General features: G+C 37.3%; 2 protein-coding genes and 1 non-coding gene across 3 annotated transcripts; all 3 read left to right on the plus strand.

Moving 5' to 3' along the window:
* Positions 1-61: 61 nt before the first annotated feature.
* Positions 62-7,853, plus strand: LOC146137863 (prohibitin-2-like). Its single transcript, XM_083393339.1, has 11 exons — positions 62-138; positions 229-369; positions 1,063-1,160; positions 4,544-4,614; positions 5,114-5,223; positions 5,477-5,560; positions 6,159-6,288; positions 6,375-6,478; positions 6,784-6,861; positions 7,318-7,400; positions 7,514-7,853. Exons 2-11 carry the CDS (start codon positions 265-267, stop codon positions 7,530-7,532), a joined length of 882 nt encoding a protein of 293 aa, XP_083249465.1. The 5' UTR covers positions 62-138; positions 229-264; the 3' UTR covers positions 7,533-7,853.
* Positions 4,713-5,035, plus strand: LOC146137864 (small nucleolar RNA U85). Its single transcript, XR_014501541.1, has one exon. It is a non-coding gene; the product is annotated as a small nucleolar RNA U85 (small nucleolar RNA).
* Positions 7,854-14,358: 6,505 nt separating the features above from the next.
* On the plus strand, positions 14,359-17,590 carry LOC146137865 (troponin C, body wall muscle-like). Its single transcript, XM_083394223.1, has 6 exons — positions 14,359-14,410; positions 14,542-14,566; positions 14,895-15,038; positions 16,030-16,199; positions 16,803-16,902; positions 17,458-17,590. Exons 1-6 carry the CDS (start codon positions 14,408-14,410, stop codon positions 17,502-17,504), a joined length of 489 nt encoding a protein of 162 aa, XP_083250349.1. The 5' UTR covers positions 14,359-14,407; the 3' UTR covers positions 17,505-17,590.
* Positions 17,591-17,702: the final 112 nt, after the last annotated feature.

Raw genomic sequence — 17,702 nt, forward strand, 5'->3', positions numbered from 1 at the left:
ACGTGATATTTTCACACGCTTTGAGTCAAATAACGGCCGGTTACCAGCATTTTTCATTGATCAACATTTTTTGCTGTTGGGCACGTGTTGCGTCATGGCTCTACTTGATTGCAACGTCTAGTAACTAGTTTATAAAACGTTTGTTTTTACAGTTTGTCGATTTATTATTTTATTATTCAACATGGTAAAGGTTCGTATAGTAAATTTGTATATATGAATTCTATATAGATTTAGTGGACTGCGGACCAAAACAACTTTTGCAACATGTCTGCAAAAGATATGGCCGGTCGTTTTGCGAACATGGGAAAACGATTTACTGGTGGAGGATCAGTTTTGATCGGTGCCGCTGCCCTTATTTATGGGATGAAGGTATGTATATCGTAAACTGAGAATTTAAACACAATTTAGCGTTGGCAAGAATCTTACCATAGCGTTGGCAAGAATCTTACCATAGCGTTGTTGAAACAATTATGTAATGCACATGGGTGTCGGTTTGGGTGAGGCTTGGTCAAACATTATTATTTTTATTATTTAATAATATTGCTCAACCTACCCAAACGCCAACCAGCACTTTAACCTAAATAATGTTTGTTTTCGAAGGATTTTATAGACCAGCACCCCAGATTGGAAACTTTGGATTTTGTTTTTTGCAGCTTGAAATTGCGCGGCTGTAATCACCTTATTTGTAAAATTTACACGGCTGAAAATGGAGTACTATAGTGAAAACCGTTAGCGCGACGAAAGTTTTTCGGTTTGATCGATTTTACGCGACTGGCCGCATTGAACGTTGATTTTACAAGAAATTCGCGGCTATGACCGCGGCTGAGCGCTAAAATGCGCGGGGGATAAATCCCGCGCAGGCCTTACTCCAAACCTGGCCAGCGCCCACTTTTTTTTCACAATGTTTTGTTTTTCTATGTTTAGTATAAGATATCTAACGGTTAATGTTAGATTTTAACCCAAAATATTTTTGTGTTATTAGGAAGCTAAAGAATGGATGTGATGTTTTAGTAATATTACATTTTTTTGTCCAAAAAATAGTTACATATTTTCATTGTATAGGAATCCATGTATTCAGTGGAAGGAGGACATCGTTCAGTAATCTTCAGTCGACTTGGAGGTGTTCAAAAAGAAATATATGCCGAAGGACTGCATTTCAGGTAGATGAGGTGTTAAATAAATATATGTTTCATGGTCATTGCCCAAACTGTATGTAATTTAGGGCACAGAGTTACAAAAATAAATTGAATATAGAAGTATACAATTCCAATCGAAATGTCGGTACAGAATAAATTATTGTCGGAAGAACCCTCTTTATAATTAATTTAATGCCTGGCAGCAACAGTATATTCATACAATTCCAAGTTGGAAAGTTTGAGCTTTTGCAATAAATTCCCTGGGCAGTTGCACTCAGCCGCAGCTACAGTTTATCTGCTGAAAGTCAAACCAAGCGCACAAAACTTCAGTTGTTTCTACACTTTTTCTGTAGTAATTCATCTACTACCACAGAAGTTTTATCTAAGAATTAAATGCCATTCAACTTCACAATTTTAGGATGTACAAACATCTTTGTTGGCGTCGCACAATATCAAAAGTTTCCATCCTGGTGCAGGGGCGCATATTTTCCACCTGCCGTAATTGAATAGTGACATAAAAAAAGGGTATGATGTCATAAAATAGTGATTGTAATAAAATAGTGATTAACGTCATGAAAAAATATTCAGACACATCCGAGAGAATCTGCCAGTAAAAAATGCCATTGTTACACAAACATTGACTATATTAGCGCTGACAGCAAACACTGAGGGACGAACATTAATTATGTGTGCCAAACTGGACAGTTTTACTGAGGAAAAAAGGAAGAAGGCTTGACTTAAAAGGAAGAAGGTTTGCCTAGTCATAGAAAAAAAAAAACATCCTGCGTTTACGGTCGACCAACTACTGATGAAAACCATTGTTTGCCTGAACCAATTTTGTCGTTTCAGAAGTGAGTTTATCCCTGACAAAACGAACAAAAAAATGATAATATCACTTACGAAAAAAGGGTGGTCAGAACCCCCAAACCCCTTGAATACGCCACTGTTGTGGTGCAATAATGTTTAAATGTTTGTTCAACTAAGTTCTATTAACAGCCGTTTTCTTTATTTGTTGCAAACCCAATCTGGTACTCCTAATCCAAGTTAAATATGTTTAAAGCTAAATCAGATAAATAGCTACAGACTTTAAAATTGCAATCCACAGGGTTCGATTACAATTGACTCGTTGATTATTTTGAAACAGAAACTTTATATTTATATTTCTTGTATCTGCAATAGCTTAATTTATAGTGCAGATATGCGTACATAAGTTTAAGCACCATGCATAAATACAATATTGGCCTATAAGAAAAACATTTGAAATGTAGCAGGCTTCAACCTGTGGTGACCACAACTTTTTAAAAATATTCTGGTTTTCAAAGAAGTCTAAAAAGAATGCCCATTTAGGACTTAAAATATATAAATGTTTTTAAATATACACATGTGACCGGCAAACTTTTAAAGTACTATTTTCAGATATTTCGTAGGCCCACTACGACATTATGTATAAACTGGCACACTACGTAGAACAATTTAGGACTTGTAGCTGCTAAATAACAACCCTAAATTATGTGTTGACCTTTAATGATCAACTTAAGCAGTGTTCGGCAAACGTTTTTGTTGCGGCCCAAAGTATTCTTTTCAGAGCTATTGAAGGCCCACTATGCAAAACTACTACGAAAACAGTGGTGGATACAGGATTTTTTTTAAGGAAAAAAATTACGCGGAGACTTAATGGCCAAAACACTATCGTGCCATAATGTAACACACTCTACAAAAAATGTTGCGTTTACATATAGGTAAAGTCGGCCAAAAATAGTTCGACAGGCTCTCAGGACCACATTTGTCATGTGGGCCTTTCCATGCTGAGCAAATATAAAAATCTATGCCACGCCAATAAAGTGCAATGAATGTACAGCTATCACGCGGCCCACAACTACATGATAACACTGGGATATTCAAAAGTAACTCGCTGCCATCTAAAAATGGCTCTGCAGCCCACATTTGGGCCTCGGCCCCCAGTTTGCCGACCACTGAACTAAAGGAATGCAAGTTACTAGGTTATGCCAATATGAATTTCTAAAACGTTGTCAGGAATGCAAGTTACTAGGTTATGCCAATATGAATTTCTAAAACGTTGTCAGGAATGCAAGTTACTAGGTTATGCCAATATGAATTTCTAAAACGTTGTCTCTACTAAATGAATTGTGGAGAAATAGTCCCAAAATTTTTTTTACTTGTCACGATCCTCTATTCAGACTCCGCCAACCTATGTGACATTCCAATTTTGGTGTAGTTTAGAAGTGTCTAGACAGGTAGTTTCAAAACTTGGCAAGAATGTTCATATTTACGCAATAAGCATGCACAAGTAACTAAAGTAAGGGTTTGTGCGTTATAATGACTTTTATATCCCTAAGACGAAAAATGTATGCTTATACTGTAAACTCAAATGTCAGTACATTTGTTTTCCCTGACTCTGGACTCTAGTAAGACCGCGTAAAACTACAGAAGTCCGAAGTCCGACGTGCGCATGCGCAGTATCAAATTTTAAATATTTAAAGGCGGCAAAATGTAAGTTGTAAAAGTGTAATAGCAAATGGTGAAATATTTTTAAACCATGTAATGCGGGTGGATCAATTATGACACCAATATGAGTGGATTGCAGAAAATCCACCCTAATTTAGTCGCGTAAATGGGTAAAATACAGGCTGTAGAGTCCGAGCTGGACTCGGGACTTGACAAAATTTTACATTTGGCCGGAGTCGGACTCAGGTTTTTTTTAACCGACTCCGCAGCCCCAGCCCTGCTCAAAAGTAACTAGTAACTAAGGATTCATCTACTTTAGTGTTTGATATTTTTACATAGAATATGAAAACGTTTTATAGCAGTACTGTTTTTTCTATATTATATTTTTCTGAATTGTTCAAGCTGAAAAAATGTTGTTAAAAAGTGATTGTTGAGTATTGCAAATTGTACTAGTTTATTTTTTTACCCAAGATCGTAAGACCGGAGCTATGCTTCAGGTATTGATTAAACAAAGTAATAGTGACGTAATAAACATAACTGGTTCACTGAAGCAAATATATTAGAAACAAGTTTTAGTCTGTCAGTTGCTAGGTTGCTCCTTTTTTAATTTTTAGTTCATTTTTTTGGAATTGATTTTTCATTTCACAAATGGTATACCACAAAATTCAGGCAACCTCTTGCAACCCCCGTGTTGAACCACTGAGAGCAATATTCTTAAATGTACATGTGTCATGTTTCAGGTTATTAAGCCAGAAATATCCTAAAATTAATAATTTATTTCAAATTTTAATTTACTGTTTATTAACGTAAGTATGCTACAATTTTATTGTTGACATGTTAACCATTGTCCAGTGTGTATATATTACTTTTCGGTTTGGTGAAACAATTTAACTGTGCGTTAACATACTTTTTCTATTTGTTATTTTAATATGTTTTGTTAGGATTCCATGGTTTCACTATCCCATCATCTACAACATACGTTCCCGACCCAGCAAAGTTGGATCTCCAACAGGTTTCATTTAATTACTTTTATGCAAATGTTATTAAAGATGGTTGGTTTCCATTTGGGAATACAAAAAGTGTTGAAGGTTGTTTCTCAACACTCAAAGTGTCACATGATGATTTATAGGCGAATAAGAACAGTGATGTTGCTTGGCTGTCTAAGCTAGAGTCCTGTAATCTTGATGAGCAGTCCAGGGTGTTTTACAACAACCATTACATGACCGCTCATTGTAAACCCAGGTCCTTATTATACCATTGACTTTGTCAAGACTCCAGAGGTTGCAAAGATTTTCTGCTTCTGATTGTACAAAGTCAAACACCTTACTTTCTTTCTTTATATCATTTTCTTTTACCTTGTCTCTCTTTGTTTAGACAGCCCATGTTATGCAAATCACTGAACATGTGTTACAAACTTTAGTAATCTGATGACACTTGCACTAATATATATTTTTTTCATTTAGCATGAAAAAATTCTTTTGTATTTATTTAAAAAATGTTTCTACTATTAGGTACGAAGGATCTTCAAATGGTCAACATTAATCTTAGAGTGTTGACCCGTCCTAATGTTTCTATGCTTCCTGTTATCACACAATCTATAGGAACTGACTATGATGAAAAGGTATGAAGACAACTATTTTGCCTTGACAATTATTTTTTTTTTGGTTCCTTTTAAAAATTTTGCATAAATAAAAACAATTCATACAGGAAGCAAAAAGCATAGTTTTAAGTAATTTTGGGTAATATTAAAGGTTTTTCGGTAGAAAATATGCAAGTCGTTTTATGTCAAACTAATTTGATAAACAATGGAATATGGGTGCTGATTTGCTGAACAACTATATTTCCTATTATTGTTGTCTGTTTTTTTCCCAAAGGTCCTACCATCTATTGTAAATGAAGTGTTGAAAAGTGTTGTTGCGAAGTTCAATGCATCACAATTGATAACCCAGCGTGCACAGGTGAGAGAAACTTGAAATAACTGTATGTAAAAATGTTGAAGTGGCAACTGTTAAAAAATATTTGGATTGCAGTACACAAATTTGTGTTAATAATTATGTGCTTATTTCTAAGAAACATCCTTTTTATTTTTAAGGAGTGTCCTTAGTGTTTTTTTTATTAGGCCTGACTACAGTTTTTGTTGAATGGTTTCTTATATTTCCTTCGTTTAACTATTATCAAGTGAATAAAGTGGCCAGCAATGGTAAATTCTAAAAAGTTATCAGTCCCCCAGACCTTAAACTATCGGTCCCTTTATGAAAACGTTTGAACCCTGACCGAAGGCATCAGGTCTCCTAAATTAAAAAATATGCCATGATTTAAACAAACTTTTTTTTGCTATTATGATGCATTTGACGCAGAGCACAAGTATTTTTAGAATTATTTCCGCCCAAATGTAGTAATGTGCTTATTTTTGGTCATAGCAGATGGTAACCCTGCATATAAGCATAGCCGGTTGTACTATTGATTTGTCTATTTGTTTAATATTTGTATTTGAAAGACAGCTTACGTTCTGTGCTGAAATTTTAGAGTGGTTTGTAGCATTTTTTTGTTGTGAAGGTTTCCTTGCTGATAAAAAGGGAGCTAAGTGAAAGATGCAACGACTTCCATCTGGTTTTGGATGATGTCGCTATTACAGATCTAACTTTCAGTCGGGAATTTACACATGCAATTGAATCAAAGCAAGTTGGTAAGATCAACCTTCTTACTTTAAATTTTTTTACTAGCGTTTTATGAATTGGTAAAAAATATTGATTTAACGCCCTTGAAATACAGCTCAGCAAGACGCCCAGAGAGCGCAATACATCGTTGAACGGGCAAAGCAGGAAAGACAACAAAAGATTGTGCAAGCTGAAGGAGAAGCCTCTATTGCAACAACTATATCCTTTTTACCATATTAAAGTTTGGGTTATGTTATGTAATTACATCTTTAGTTTTATTTTGATAATTTGAAAGAAATAATCCTCGCGTTGTGGCGTAAAATTCAAATTTTAATTGCTACAACCGTATGCTTAGCTAATCTGGCGAGTTTTTATTAAATAACTGTTTGTGCCCTAAAATTCAAATAAAATGGTTTGTTGTTCTGTGGAACCTTTTTTTACTATTTCTAACTAAAGGTTTACTGTTATGTTAAACAAACAATTCGTTCCGTTTTTTTCTTAACTTTACTCTTTTCTTGCCTTACCTTGGTGAAGCTATCAGCCAAAATCCTGCTTACTTGAAATTAAGAAGGATACGTGCTGCTCAGAACATTGCCAAAACGGTATTACTATGTATTACTAAGTAATAAAGGAAAGAAAAAAAACACAAAAACACATATAACGCTAAGTGACACAACGTCATATGTGAATGATATAGCCATGTGCAGTTTTAACAAGTACCTTAAGTTTTAACATATCAATCAACACCCTTCTCGGTAGTATATTAGGCTAACAGTTTTAAAGGTGGCTATATTTCACCAATATGCACCACCAGGGTTTTTTTAAGGTTTGGTTTGAGTGACTGCTAAGTAGTTTTAAGAGACCGCAAGTGTTTCATTTAAATACCAAAAAGTTCCGAAGTCCAAAATTTGGGAAACCGCTGGAGAAATTTGGGCGACCGTTTCGGTCCCCTAAAACACCTTAAAAAAACACTGTGCACCACTTTCGAATGGAAACGTAAAATTTCATTCCTAATAAATAAGTCTCCTATAAATCTGATTTTCCTAATTGTTTTTCAGATTTCTCAAGCACAAAACAAAGTTTACTTGGACGCTAGCAGTTTAATGCTGAACATTAGCGAAGTCGTCTCTGAAGATACAAAGTAAGCACCGAAACGACGGACCGAGCGATTTTAAATCTCGCTATTTGTAATTTTTCTGACACTACCTGAATTTATAACAACCCTACCGACTTGTGTATTCCCAACAACTTTAGAACCGGGAAGCAATTCTGATGACGAGCAGATGTTATAAAAAACATCTCGTGTTGATTGTGGGAATATATTCCACATCGCAGTGTACGACACCAACGTGATATGTTTGTGTCATTTGTGATATATATGCGACCATTTCGTAATACACTTAACCCAATTGTTCGTGCTTTCTACGAACTGTGAACAACTCTTAATTCGTTATTATAAATGTTAAATAGTTCTGCGATTATTGAAGTCCCAAGCCGGAGTAGTGTTCAAATGGCGGATCTAGCTCGGGTTCCAGATCTTAAACTTTTTGTGTAAATCTTCCAATGTTCTTAATAAAAAATAATTTAAACAGTGTTTTCTGGTACCAATCTATGTAAGTTGGCTTTTCTTGCTAAATGTTTTCCATCTAAGTAATCTGAACTTAAAGCTCCAGGGCGAGGGACACACGTTGTTAAACTGTGTCAAGCGGCGAGATCTTTCAAAAGCAGCAGCTGCTACTACTGGTTTTCGATATCATCAAAGACATGGTCCACTTTCTATGCTTGAAAGTGGCACTACAACAGACCTGGGCAAGCTACGGCCCGCCAAGCAATATAATCCGACCTGCGGCTCATTTCTATTAAAAACGTTTTAGGCAGAAAACCGGCCCTAACATTTTTTTTGATTTCACAACATTTTATTGAATATATAACTCGTGTAAGGCCTAATATATTGCTATTTGAATATTCTTTTGAAAAGGAATCGAACGTTGTAATATGTGTTTTCGAGATGCTTTTCTTAGCACCGCTAAGCAAGACGTTTTTCCGTTTTTCCCGTGGCTGTAAGAAGTTAGCTTTGATAATGATTAGTCATGCTTTGTGGAATTTCTGCAAAATGTAGACACTGATTTGTGCAACAGCTTCAAGATTTTTTTTGAAATCTGTTCAATTATGAAGCTAATCTCTCGTCAACTGTCTGCTGATGTTGATGGCAGTTGGAAAGCCCAACTGAATATATATATTCATTGCTGATGTCTGAAATGCATGTAGAACTGTAATCTTGAAGGAGATGGGAGTTGTATCGCTGATCCAAATGTGTTTTAGTTTGGAAACGTACGCAGTTATAACTAGGGTGGCCTTACTTGCTTCGTTTGTACGTAGCTTTGTGAGTCGTTGTTTTCATCAGTGAATTTTGCAAAAAAGCGAGCATAAAAGGTATAGGTACCAGGGATCTTCAAATGGTGCTCAAGCTTTCGAAGATGATTTGCTGCTGATTGCTGCTTTACACAGAAATGTTCTAACGGTACACACGTGCATTCGGGTGGAGTAAAAAATAATTTTTCTTTTGAATTGAATTTGAGGGAGTGTAAAATGTTGACAAAACATCTAAAATCAGCAAAGTTAATTTGGGAAGTTGTGTAGAGGACCCAGCGTCTTCAAAACCTCTACAGTTGTCACCTTAATTGACGAGGCCTGCCTTCCTCCAAACGGCACGCAGATGTCAAAATAGCCAAAACAGTCGTAACTATTTTATTTGATGTGGTAGAGAGTCGGTCAAACCCAATCTGGAATAATGCATTTCATGATGTTTCTTGAGTATGTAATGCTTTCGACACTAGTATAGCTGAATGTATTTTCATTCGGTTTCAGTTACATATTCCTTCATTAGTAGGACTGTTACTTGTATTAAACGTCAATGAGGTCTAAGCCAAGTAGGCCTAAGGCATTAAATGGTAAACGTTAAAATAATAACATTGTAAGCAATGTTTCGTATAGCTTATTAAATGCTAGATGTAAATAAATGATTATATATATCGGTTTAAATTTGGAAAGAAATGTTATCCCCCTATAAAAACATAAACAATTGCAAACGTCACTGGCAAACAAAACCTAGCCGACCAAATGCCTCCGGAAAGGCTTGGCCGAAATCAGTCAGCCTTATAAGGATTATAGCTTAGTGCAAGCAAGGCCGTATTTAAAAAACAACTAGCCTGTGGCGTAAGTCAGGGTTTTCCCAACTTTTTCGAACCACGGACCACTGTTTGTGAATCTATTTTTCCGCGGACCGCAATACTAAGCAAAAAAATAACTAACATACAAATTCCGAATGGTGATAAGAATGAATTATTACGTATTAGACGAAGAATAAGAGAATTTACGTAAAAAATTCTTTGACTACAACAAAGGCGCGACAAGTAAGATTTACGATATTGGATAACAGAGCTTTTACTGTACAACGCATATGCGTGACTTTTGAATTTCTTGTTGTATCGTCCGCGGACCACAGTTTGGGAAACCCTGACGTAGGTAACTAGCAAGCACCCATTCAAATGAACAATAGTCTTATATGGCTATAAAAAACTATGAAATCTCATTGAACCCAAGTAATGCATTAAATTTGTTTTGCCATGTATCATGCCAGGCTGGAAATTATTTAGCTAATTTAGATGTTCTCAATTCTTTTCGGCGTGCGACAATAAAATAAGTGGGACAAGACAGTTATAACAGTGCCGGCGCTCTTGAAAAATTGCACGTAGAAAGCAACACAAAATATACAAAATAAAATGGTACGGTATCCAAAATACGTTAGTTTAGCATTACATACCCTAGGGCAGTGGTTCTTAACCTTTGGTAACCTGTCGAACCCCTATGCTATTCTACAAGCGTTCGTCCAACCCCAAATTTTCGCTCAGTATTCGTTTCTTCCTCCTAGCAGCTGAAACTGGGCATATTCAAATTATAACTTGCAATTATATAGGTTAAATTGGCCAAATTTTCAATTAACAACGTTACATGACACCTTGGCACATAAAAAAAGATTCAAATTTAGCTTGAAATAACAGCATTTATGTTTCAGAGGACGTTCTCGCCGAACCATTGAAAAAGCTGCGTCGAACCCTGGTTAAGAACCACTGCACTAGGGGTACAACAGCGCAATTTTTGTATTTCTGAACAGTGAAAATAATCCCCAAATAATAACGTCCGACCTTTAGTGGAATATTTTATTAAAAAAACAAGGTAAATAAATTAAAAATATTACTTAGAGGGCGACTATGAGAAAGAAAAACGGTATTAGAAACAAATTAAACTTTGATTTAACTACGACCATCGAGCAAATCTGATACCCTTTTGATCAGGGCTTTGGAGCAGTCGTAATCGTTAAATGGCTTCGGCTCCAGCTCCGGAACTCTCTTTTATCATAGGTTAGCTCCAGCTCCGGCTCCATTACGACAAAAACTGAGGTTTAAGGCTGAACGATTAATTTGCAATATCTAGGGTTTCAAAATATTCACAAACGAAACACCACAATGGTTAGTTAGAAAAGGTGCGCCAAAGAGGCAACAATTCCTAATTTTGTGAAGGGTTGCTGTTAAATTATGTAAATTCAGCTATTAGTAAAAGGCTAGTAGCATAGCATCTTATGAAATACACCGGAGCCGGAGCTATTTTCTAAACAACTGGCTCCAGCTCCTGCTCCAGCTCCATTTAAATTTCACGTAGAGCTCCGGCTCCAGCTCCGGCTCCGTTAAAATGCACAGCTCCAGGGCTCCGGCTTCGGCTCCAAAGCCCTGCTTTTGATGCGGTGAGATACCTGGCGCAATAGTGGACCCTTCTGTACGAGGCAAAGCGGATTTTTTTCAGTTTTTTTACTTTCTATGTTTAAAGTCGTTACCGGAAGAGAGCTTTCTTAGGTGCACTTTGACTCGTTAAAATTGGCCTGTTATAAAATGTGATTTGCTTCTAAACACCCACAAAATGGATATCGCACGTAAAGAAGGTTCCCTTTCATAAATTTATGTTTCCTCTGTGTTACACTTCATCGAAAAGCAATATTTAAATTGTCACAACAGTATCTTTCTTAAAAAAACAATATTTTGGAAAATTATTGTATAAATCTTAATTTATAAGCAGGGCTAGGGAGCCACCGTAAAATAGCATTAGCTCCGGCTCCAGCTCCGGAGCCATCAGGCGATTATTAAATGGCTCCGGCTCCAGCTCCGGAGTCGTAAAACTCAATCCTTTGGCTCCGGCTCCAGCTCCGGAGTAGTAAAACTCATATACTTTGGCTCCAGCTCCAGCTCAGGAGCCATCAAACACACACCCAATGACTCCGGCTCCAGCTCCGGTGCCACCAGTCACTTATTCAATGGCAAGTTTTAAAAATTGTTTTTGGCTAACTAACGTTGGAGATGGAACAAAATATAATTTCTTAGCTTTAGCACCACAAATTGAAAAATGGTTCCAGCTCCACAAAAATAATAAAAAGGGCTCCGGCTCCGGCTCCAGCTCCACAAAAATAATAAAAAGGGCTCCGGCTCCGGCTCCAGCTCCACAAAAATAATAAAAATGGCTCTGGCTCCAGGGAAAATGCTTAGCTCCGGGCTCCGGGCTCCAGCTCCGGCTCCGGCTCCCCAGCCCTGTTTATAAGTATTGCTTTTTATTTTATTTGTTCATAAAATACTTCAATAAAACTTTTTTTTACCAGTTACCACCACATATTTCCATAGCAACAACTTCCACTATACGTCATAAATTAAAAAAAAATTGAATGACACATGAGCTCAGTTTTTAACTGCAGCATAGGGGCACAATTTATTTGAAAGAACCTCTTCTTTACGTGTAATATCCGTTTTCTGGAGGTTTGAAGGCAAATCCCATTGTTTAGCAGGCGGCCTTTTTTTTGAGTCAATGAGCAGCACCCCAAAAAAGCCCTTTGGCAGTTACGACTCTTAACCTAGGAAGTCGTTTAACATCTATTTAATTGAGGGGGTCGCCGCCATAACCTAATACATTATGTTTGCTGCCATCTAGCGGCGATTGCCTTTGCAATAGGGTCCGTTATTCCTTCTGCCATTGTCGCACCGTATAGGTTTAAGTATAGGTATTAAAAGATTTTTCTTTTTTACAATGTAAAGCTTTGTTTTCTTAACTGCAGCACATGAGACGCAATGAATTACTGAAACACCTTCTTTGCCTAATCATTCCGCCAGGTGTCGCACCGTGTCGAGATATATCCACTTTGGAAAGGTATTATTTAAAGCAGTGGAAGACAAACTTTTTGTCGCGGCCCAAAGTACTCTTTTTAGAGCTATTAGATGCTCACTATGCAAAACCACTACGAAAACAGTGGCGGATTCACGATTGTAGATTTTAAGATGAAATATTACACGGCGCATGTTACCAAAACACTGCCATGCCTTATGTAAAGCATAGGCTACTATAAAAAAAATAGTTTTCTTCACCCCTAGCATCTATCTCCAGATTTCATTCACCCTTGTCTCATAATATGCTAAAACTATCTCGTCTATAAATAGCAGCACACAATGGCTTAGGTTGTTTCGATTTTTGTTAAGATCAGCTCAAGCTAAGTTTTACCATTGTAAATCTACAATTTCTCGAGTCGAGAGATATAAACCTACAAAAGCACAAAACACAGTCACCGAATTTTTGTACTTATACACTCGGTGCAAACCAACTTCACTATTTACAATAAGCAAAAAACACCAAAAAACAACAGTTCAGTGGTCCATTTACTGCAGAAAATTCTGTATCGATTTCTGACAAATCACCCTCATTTACCCCTTTTGGTTGGCAAAAATTGTATTCACCTTGGGGTGAACCATTCATGATTAAGAAAACACTGCACTAAGCTATTCAAAAGTAACTCGCGGCCCACTAAAAAGGGCTCTGCAGCCCACAGTTTGCCGACCTCTGATCTAGGGGTTATTTTCACTGTTCTAAATATATGAAAAAAATTGCCCTGTTGTATTCCTGGTGTCTGGAATGCTAAAATGATGTATTTTGGATACCGGACCTTTTTTGTTTTGTAAGGTAATGCTGCAGCCAAAACGCAGATATACGATTGTGGGTGATCGTCCTGCAAATGATGTTAGGTAATGCATTGACTTTTATCGACATTCGAGGTTTACATTTATCATGAAAAATTGCGAGGAAACCCTAGCCTGGCGTAATATTTACAGCGAGGTAAAGGCCAGTAACAGCAAAAGACCTATTAAGCTTATATTACAGTAGACGTCTACAAGAATTATTCCATACGCGATTCGTGAATAAACCCAGAGATTTTGCTTGAAAGTTAAACTTTCTGCTTATACACGTCACACCCCTGTGTAAGGCCGCACGTAACACCTAATACGTTACTTGCGTTGTTTTTTAACTTCTTGCGCTGGTTTTTTGTATATGCAGTTACACTTTGTGCGTGTTTATTACACAAATATCAAAAATATTAAATTTCCTATCGCTGGATGCATCGCAAGATGAACATTCTTTTACAAGGGAGTCGCTAGAAAAAAGTTTGGGAACCGCTGAGTTAATGAGTCTTGAACTGACCTAGCCGCATGGGGCGCCATCGGCCACAAACGTATACCCTCAATTTGTAATCAATCTCTGTTTGATGCGGTGAACAAATTGGCAGTACTCTTTTCACGATGCGACCAAAAACGTTAACGAGACGTTTACACGTGCCAAATTGTATTAAAACAATGGCTCTAACTTATTGTTTGTTAACTCACGGACTAGTGCACCTTGCTTTACTAGGATGGAACCATGCTAAGATTGGGGCAATTTTATAGCAACATATAAATATCATTGGATATGTAACTTAGAAAACCGAGTTACGGCCTGTATTGATTGAATTCAAAAAGCTGCTCGCAGAGTTTGGTTGGCATTGGCAGCTGTTAGTCTGTCTCGGCAAGGAAATGGATATCCAAGACGTCGGCACTTGGCAGCGTGCTTACGTCATAAACACATCTCTCGCATTAACATCTTGTCACCTCATCGTTGCCTTTTTCTGCTCGCTTAGTTAGGAGTACAAGTGCAGGGGAGACTGCCATGGAAGACCACTCAGAACATCGCAGCAGTTCAGTAACTTATACACAGCTTTAAGGCTAACGACCGTTCCAGCAAATCGTCATGGTAAGTTATACTTAGGCAAAGTTGCCGTGTGGTTTGAATGTTTTAACAATGCAGGTTACGCAATTGCTGTAGTTGTCAATAGTAGTCATTGTAAATTGCCTGTCGTTTAAATTTTGTTTTCTTTGTTGCAGTCGCTTCCAGAACAATTGAAAGATGGTAAGTTTTGGTTTACATAAACATAACATAAAACAAAAATGTACTTATAAAACTACGAAATTTACTTACGGCAACAGCAATGTGGCCTGCGTATTTTGCCAAAACAAGTCACAAGAAATTGCAAAGCCAAAAAGGTCGAGTAGATCGACATCATCTTGATTATGTTAACACATTAACTGAAGATGATACAAGCTCGTATCGAAACGTCTTAATAATCAAGATGATGTCGATCTACTCGACCCTTTTTTAGACAATTCCCAACGAGCTATATTTGTCACTAAAGTTTTGTAAACACTTCGGCGCTTTGAGCAGCTCGTTCTTGTTGCAGAGTGCTCAGGTGCTTTCGAAATCTTCACGAGCGAAACGGAAGACGGCAAACTTGGTCCTGCCGAACTGAACAAGGTCCTAAGGATGCTGGGACAGACGCCTTCTGAAGACGAGGTGGACGAAATTATCCGCGACTTTGCTGCAGGTGCGTCACTCAGGTTAAAACATGTTGAAACAACACAATTTAATTTCAAAATGTCCTTCTGCGAGTAGCACGTCCTAAGTAAACGGCACCAATCAATGGCCATCAAATCGTGCTTCATTCGACTTTCAAAAGCTGATCTGTTTACCATCAATACAGGCGCTAAACGTAAACTGGACAAGCGCTAAACGCAAAGTCAACCTCCTAAACACACGTGCCTGTACGTTTTTTTTTAGGAAATGATAGGCTGTAAGTAAGTCGAAGTAGCTTTACAAGGCTTTTTGTCTCGTGCTTTTTGGGCAACTTTGTACCGATGAAATTGTTAACCAAGAACCAATCTCGATGCATAAGTGGCCCGTCTATTTGCGAATGGATCCGCTATTTGCATTTCAAAAGTGAAACGCCTGCGAAAAAACGAAACGCCTTTAGATGCGGTTATTTCGGGCATTTCCAAATGTACGCCATTTAGGAAATTATAGACCCGAAAATGTTAATGTATGTGAAAGAAGCTCAAAATAATTAAACCTAAAAGCTTTGTATAGTTAGTGATTTATATATAGACGCTAAAATTCCGTTCGAAAATACCTACTGTAAGCTTCTCTTTGTCGGTGGTCCTGTAAATATAACGCACACAACTTGGAAATGGCCTAAAACAGTGTTTCACCTTTTATGGCTAGCGGCACCCCTCAGAAATGATATGTAGATTACGGCACCCCTAAGATTTTTACGTAGGTAAAAACTAGGTTGTCACAATAAACGGAACTGGAACAACACACATCAACGCTACACAATGCAGGAAGTTATAATTGGATTTATTCCACTCTATTCTTACACACAAAGTTGTAAAAATGAGATTGTTTAAGATTGCCGAATATGTCGCGGCACCCTTGGGGATTAGAAATGGCACACACACTAGGGTGCCGCAGTCCCCGGTTGAGAACCACTGGCCTAAAGTGATAAACAAGCGGTGAGACATTTTGGCGCGTTAAAACAGGCGAGACGATGGCGCTGGACGAGTTCCTGGACTTTATGGCTCGCCAGCTGAACGGTAGCTCAGAGAAGCGAGAGGAGGAACTGAGCATAAGCTTCAAGAACCTCCTCAAGGAAACCTTCCGCTACTACGACAAGGACGGCGACGGCATCATTAGCTGGGACGAGCTCAAGGTACACAAGCGACTGAAAGCGTACTATACAGTAAGAGGTCATTTTAGAAAGTTCAGAATGACGCATTGGCAATCCAACATTAACTTTTAAACTTTTAAAGTTTACAGACTCTATCGATTACGAATAGTCTTTTGCATAACAAGGGATTCTACACTCAACGAGTTATCGATTTTATTATAGTAAAAATATTGGGAAATAGTTTGGCAAACCGCCTTTTAATAAAACCCATTTTTTCAAAACTTCCGAAATCCAAGAGAGTAATTAAAAATATTTAAGTCATAAAACAACAAGAAAATGAGACTTTACATGGACGCGGATGTTTAACAAATCAAAGAATGAAATAACTGTTGGAGTGTATTCACAAAGTGAAGGGCGTTTTGAACATACGAAAATTCACTTTTTTGGCAAAGGGCTCAACAGCATTGGGATATACATAACCCAGTCCTGGACAGTATTGAGTTTCGCAGACACGCTCTTTAGTGTAAAGATATGTGTGTCACTATCGCATTCAGTTTTTCCGCCAAAGCGCCAGGCAAGCACACATTTCAAAATTGGCCATTTTAATGTTCATGCAAACCTAACCAACTACCTTCTTTTCTTCAGGAGGCCCTTCAAAACACCGGCGAGAAAATAGAAGATTGGGAGATTGAAACGATCATGAAGGAATTTGACGAGAACTCGGACAAGTACATTGACTTTGACGGTATGCGACTTGTATGGTTTGATTGACGTCCGCTTATTAACGCAACAAACGAGGATAATCTTTAGTTCTAAGCATTTTATTGCTTTCGCAAAGTTACAAGCGGTTGTCATGCAATGTGATTGTGTAGGTTAATCTAAAATTCTAAGATAATCTAATTAAGTGTAGGATTATTTTTTCTGAGAATATTACATCTTTGCCGAATGCAAATCCCGATGCCATATATTAGTATACACAGCAGTTCGAAATATATTGTTGCCCAGTATTTGCTGATAATATTGTGAAATGAGACCAAGGTGATACGATTTTATTTTATAGACTTTCAAAACTTTTTTGTGCACATTATATCCGTAAAACCTACTTTTACTAAAATCTTAATCAAACGCTTTAAAGAACGGCATAACAGAGAAACAGTCTGCATTGGTATACATTTATTTACTATGTACAACGCATTGCTGTCCATATTAGGTTCTGGTGAATTTAATTGTAACAGGCATGGTGTACATTGCAATTTATCTCTTTCTGATGACGATTAAAAATAATGTGCTGTATTTTCAGAATGGGTTAACATGATGAAGGAGCTGGAAGGACAAATCAAGTGCTAAATCTACGTCTATCAATTTAAACTGTGTTCTTTATATTTCGAAAGCATTTTTCTTCACGCCAGGATGTATCAATAAACCCGTTGTAGACTTGTCTGGAAATCTGTGTTCACACATTTTGAAATTAATTAAATTACGGCTGTTAACGTAATCTAGCGTGCTGGGAGTATCCCTTGGAATCATTCAAGGCAAATTCTTAAC

The sequence above is a fragment of the Ascidiella aspersa genome, chromosome 7, assembly GCF_963924565.1.
Source record: "Ascidiella aspersa chromosome 7, kaAscAspe10.2, whole genome shotgun sequence".
NCBI classification, from domain to species: Eukaryota; Metazoa; Chordata; class Ascidiacea; order Phlebobranchia; family Ascidiidae; genus Ascidiella; species Ascidiella aspersa.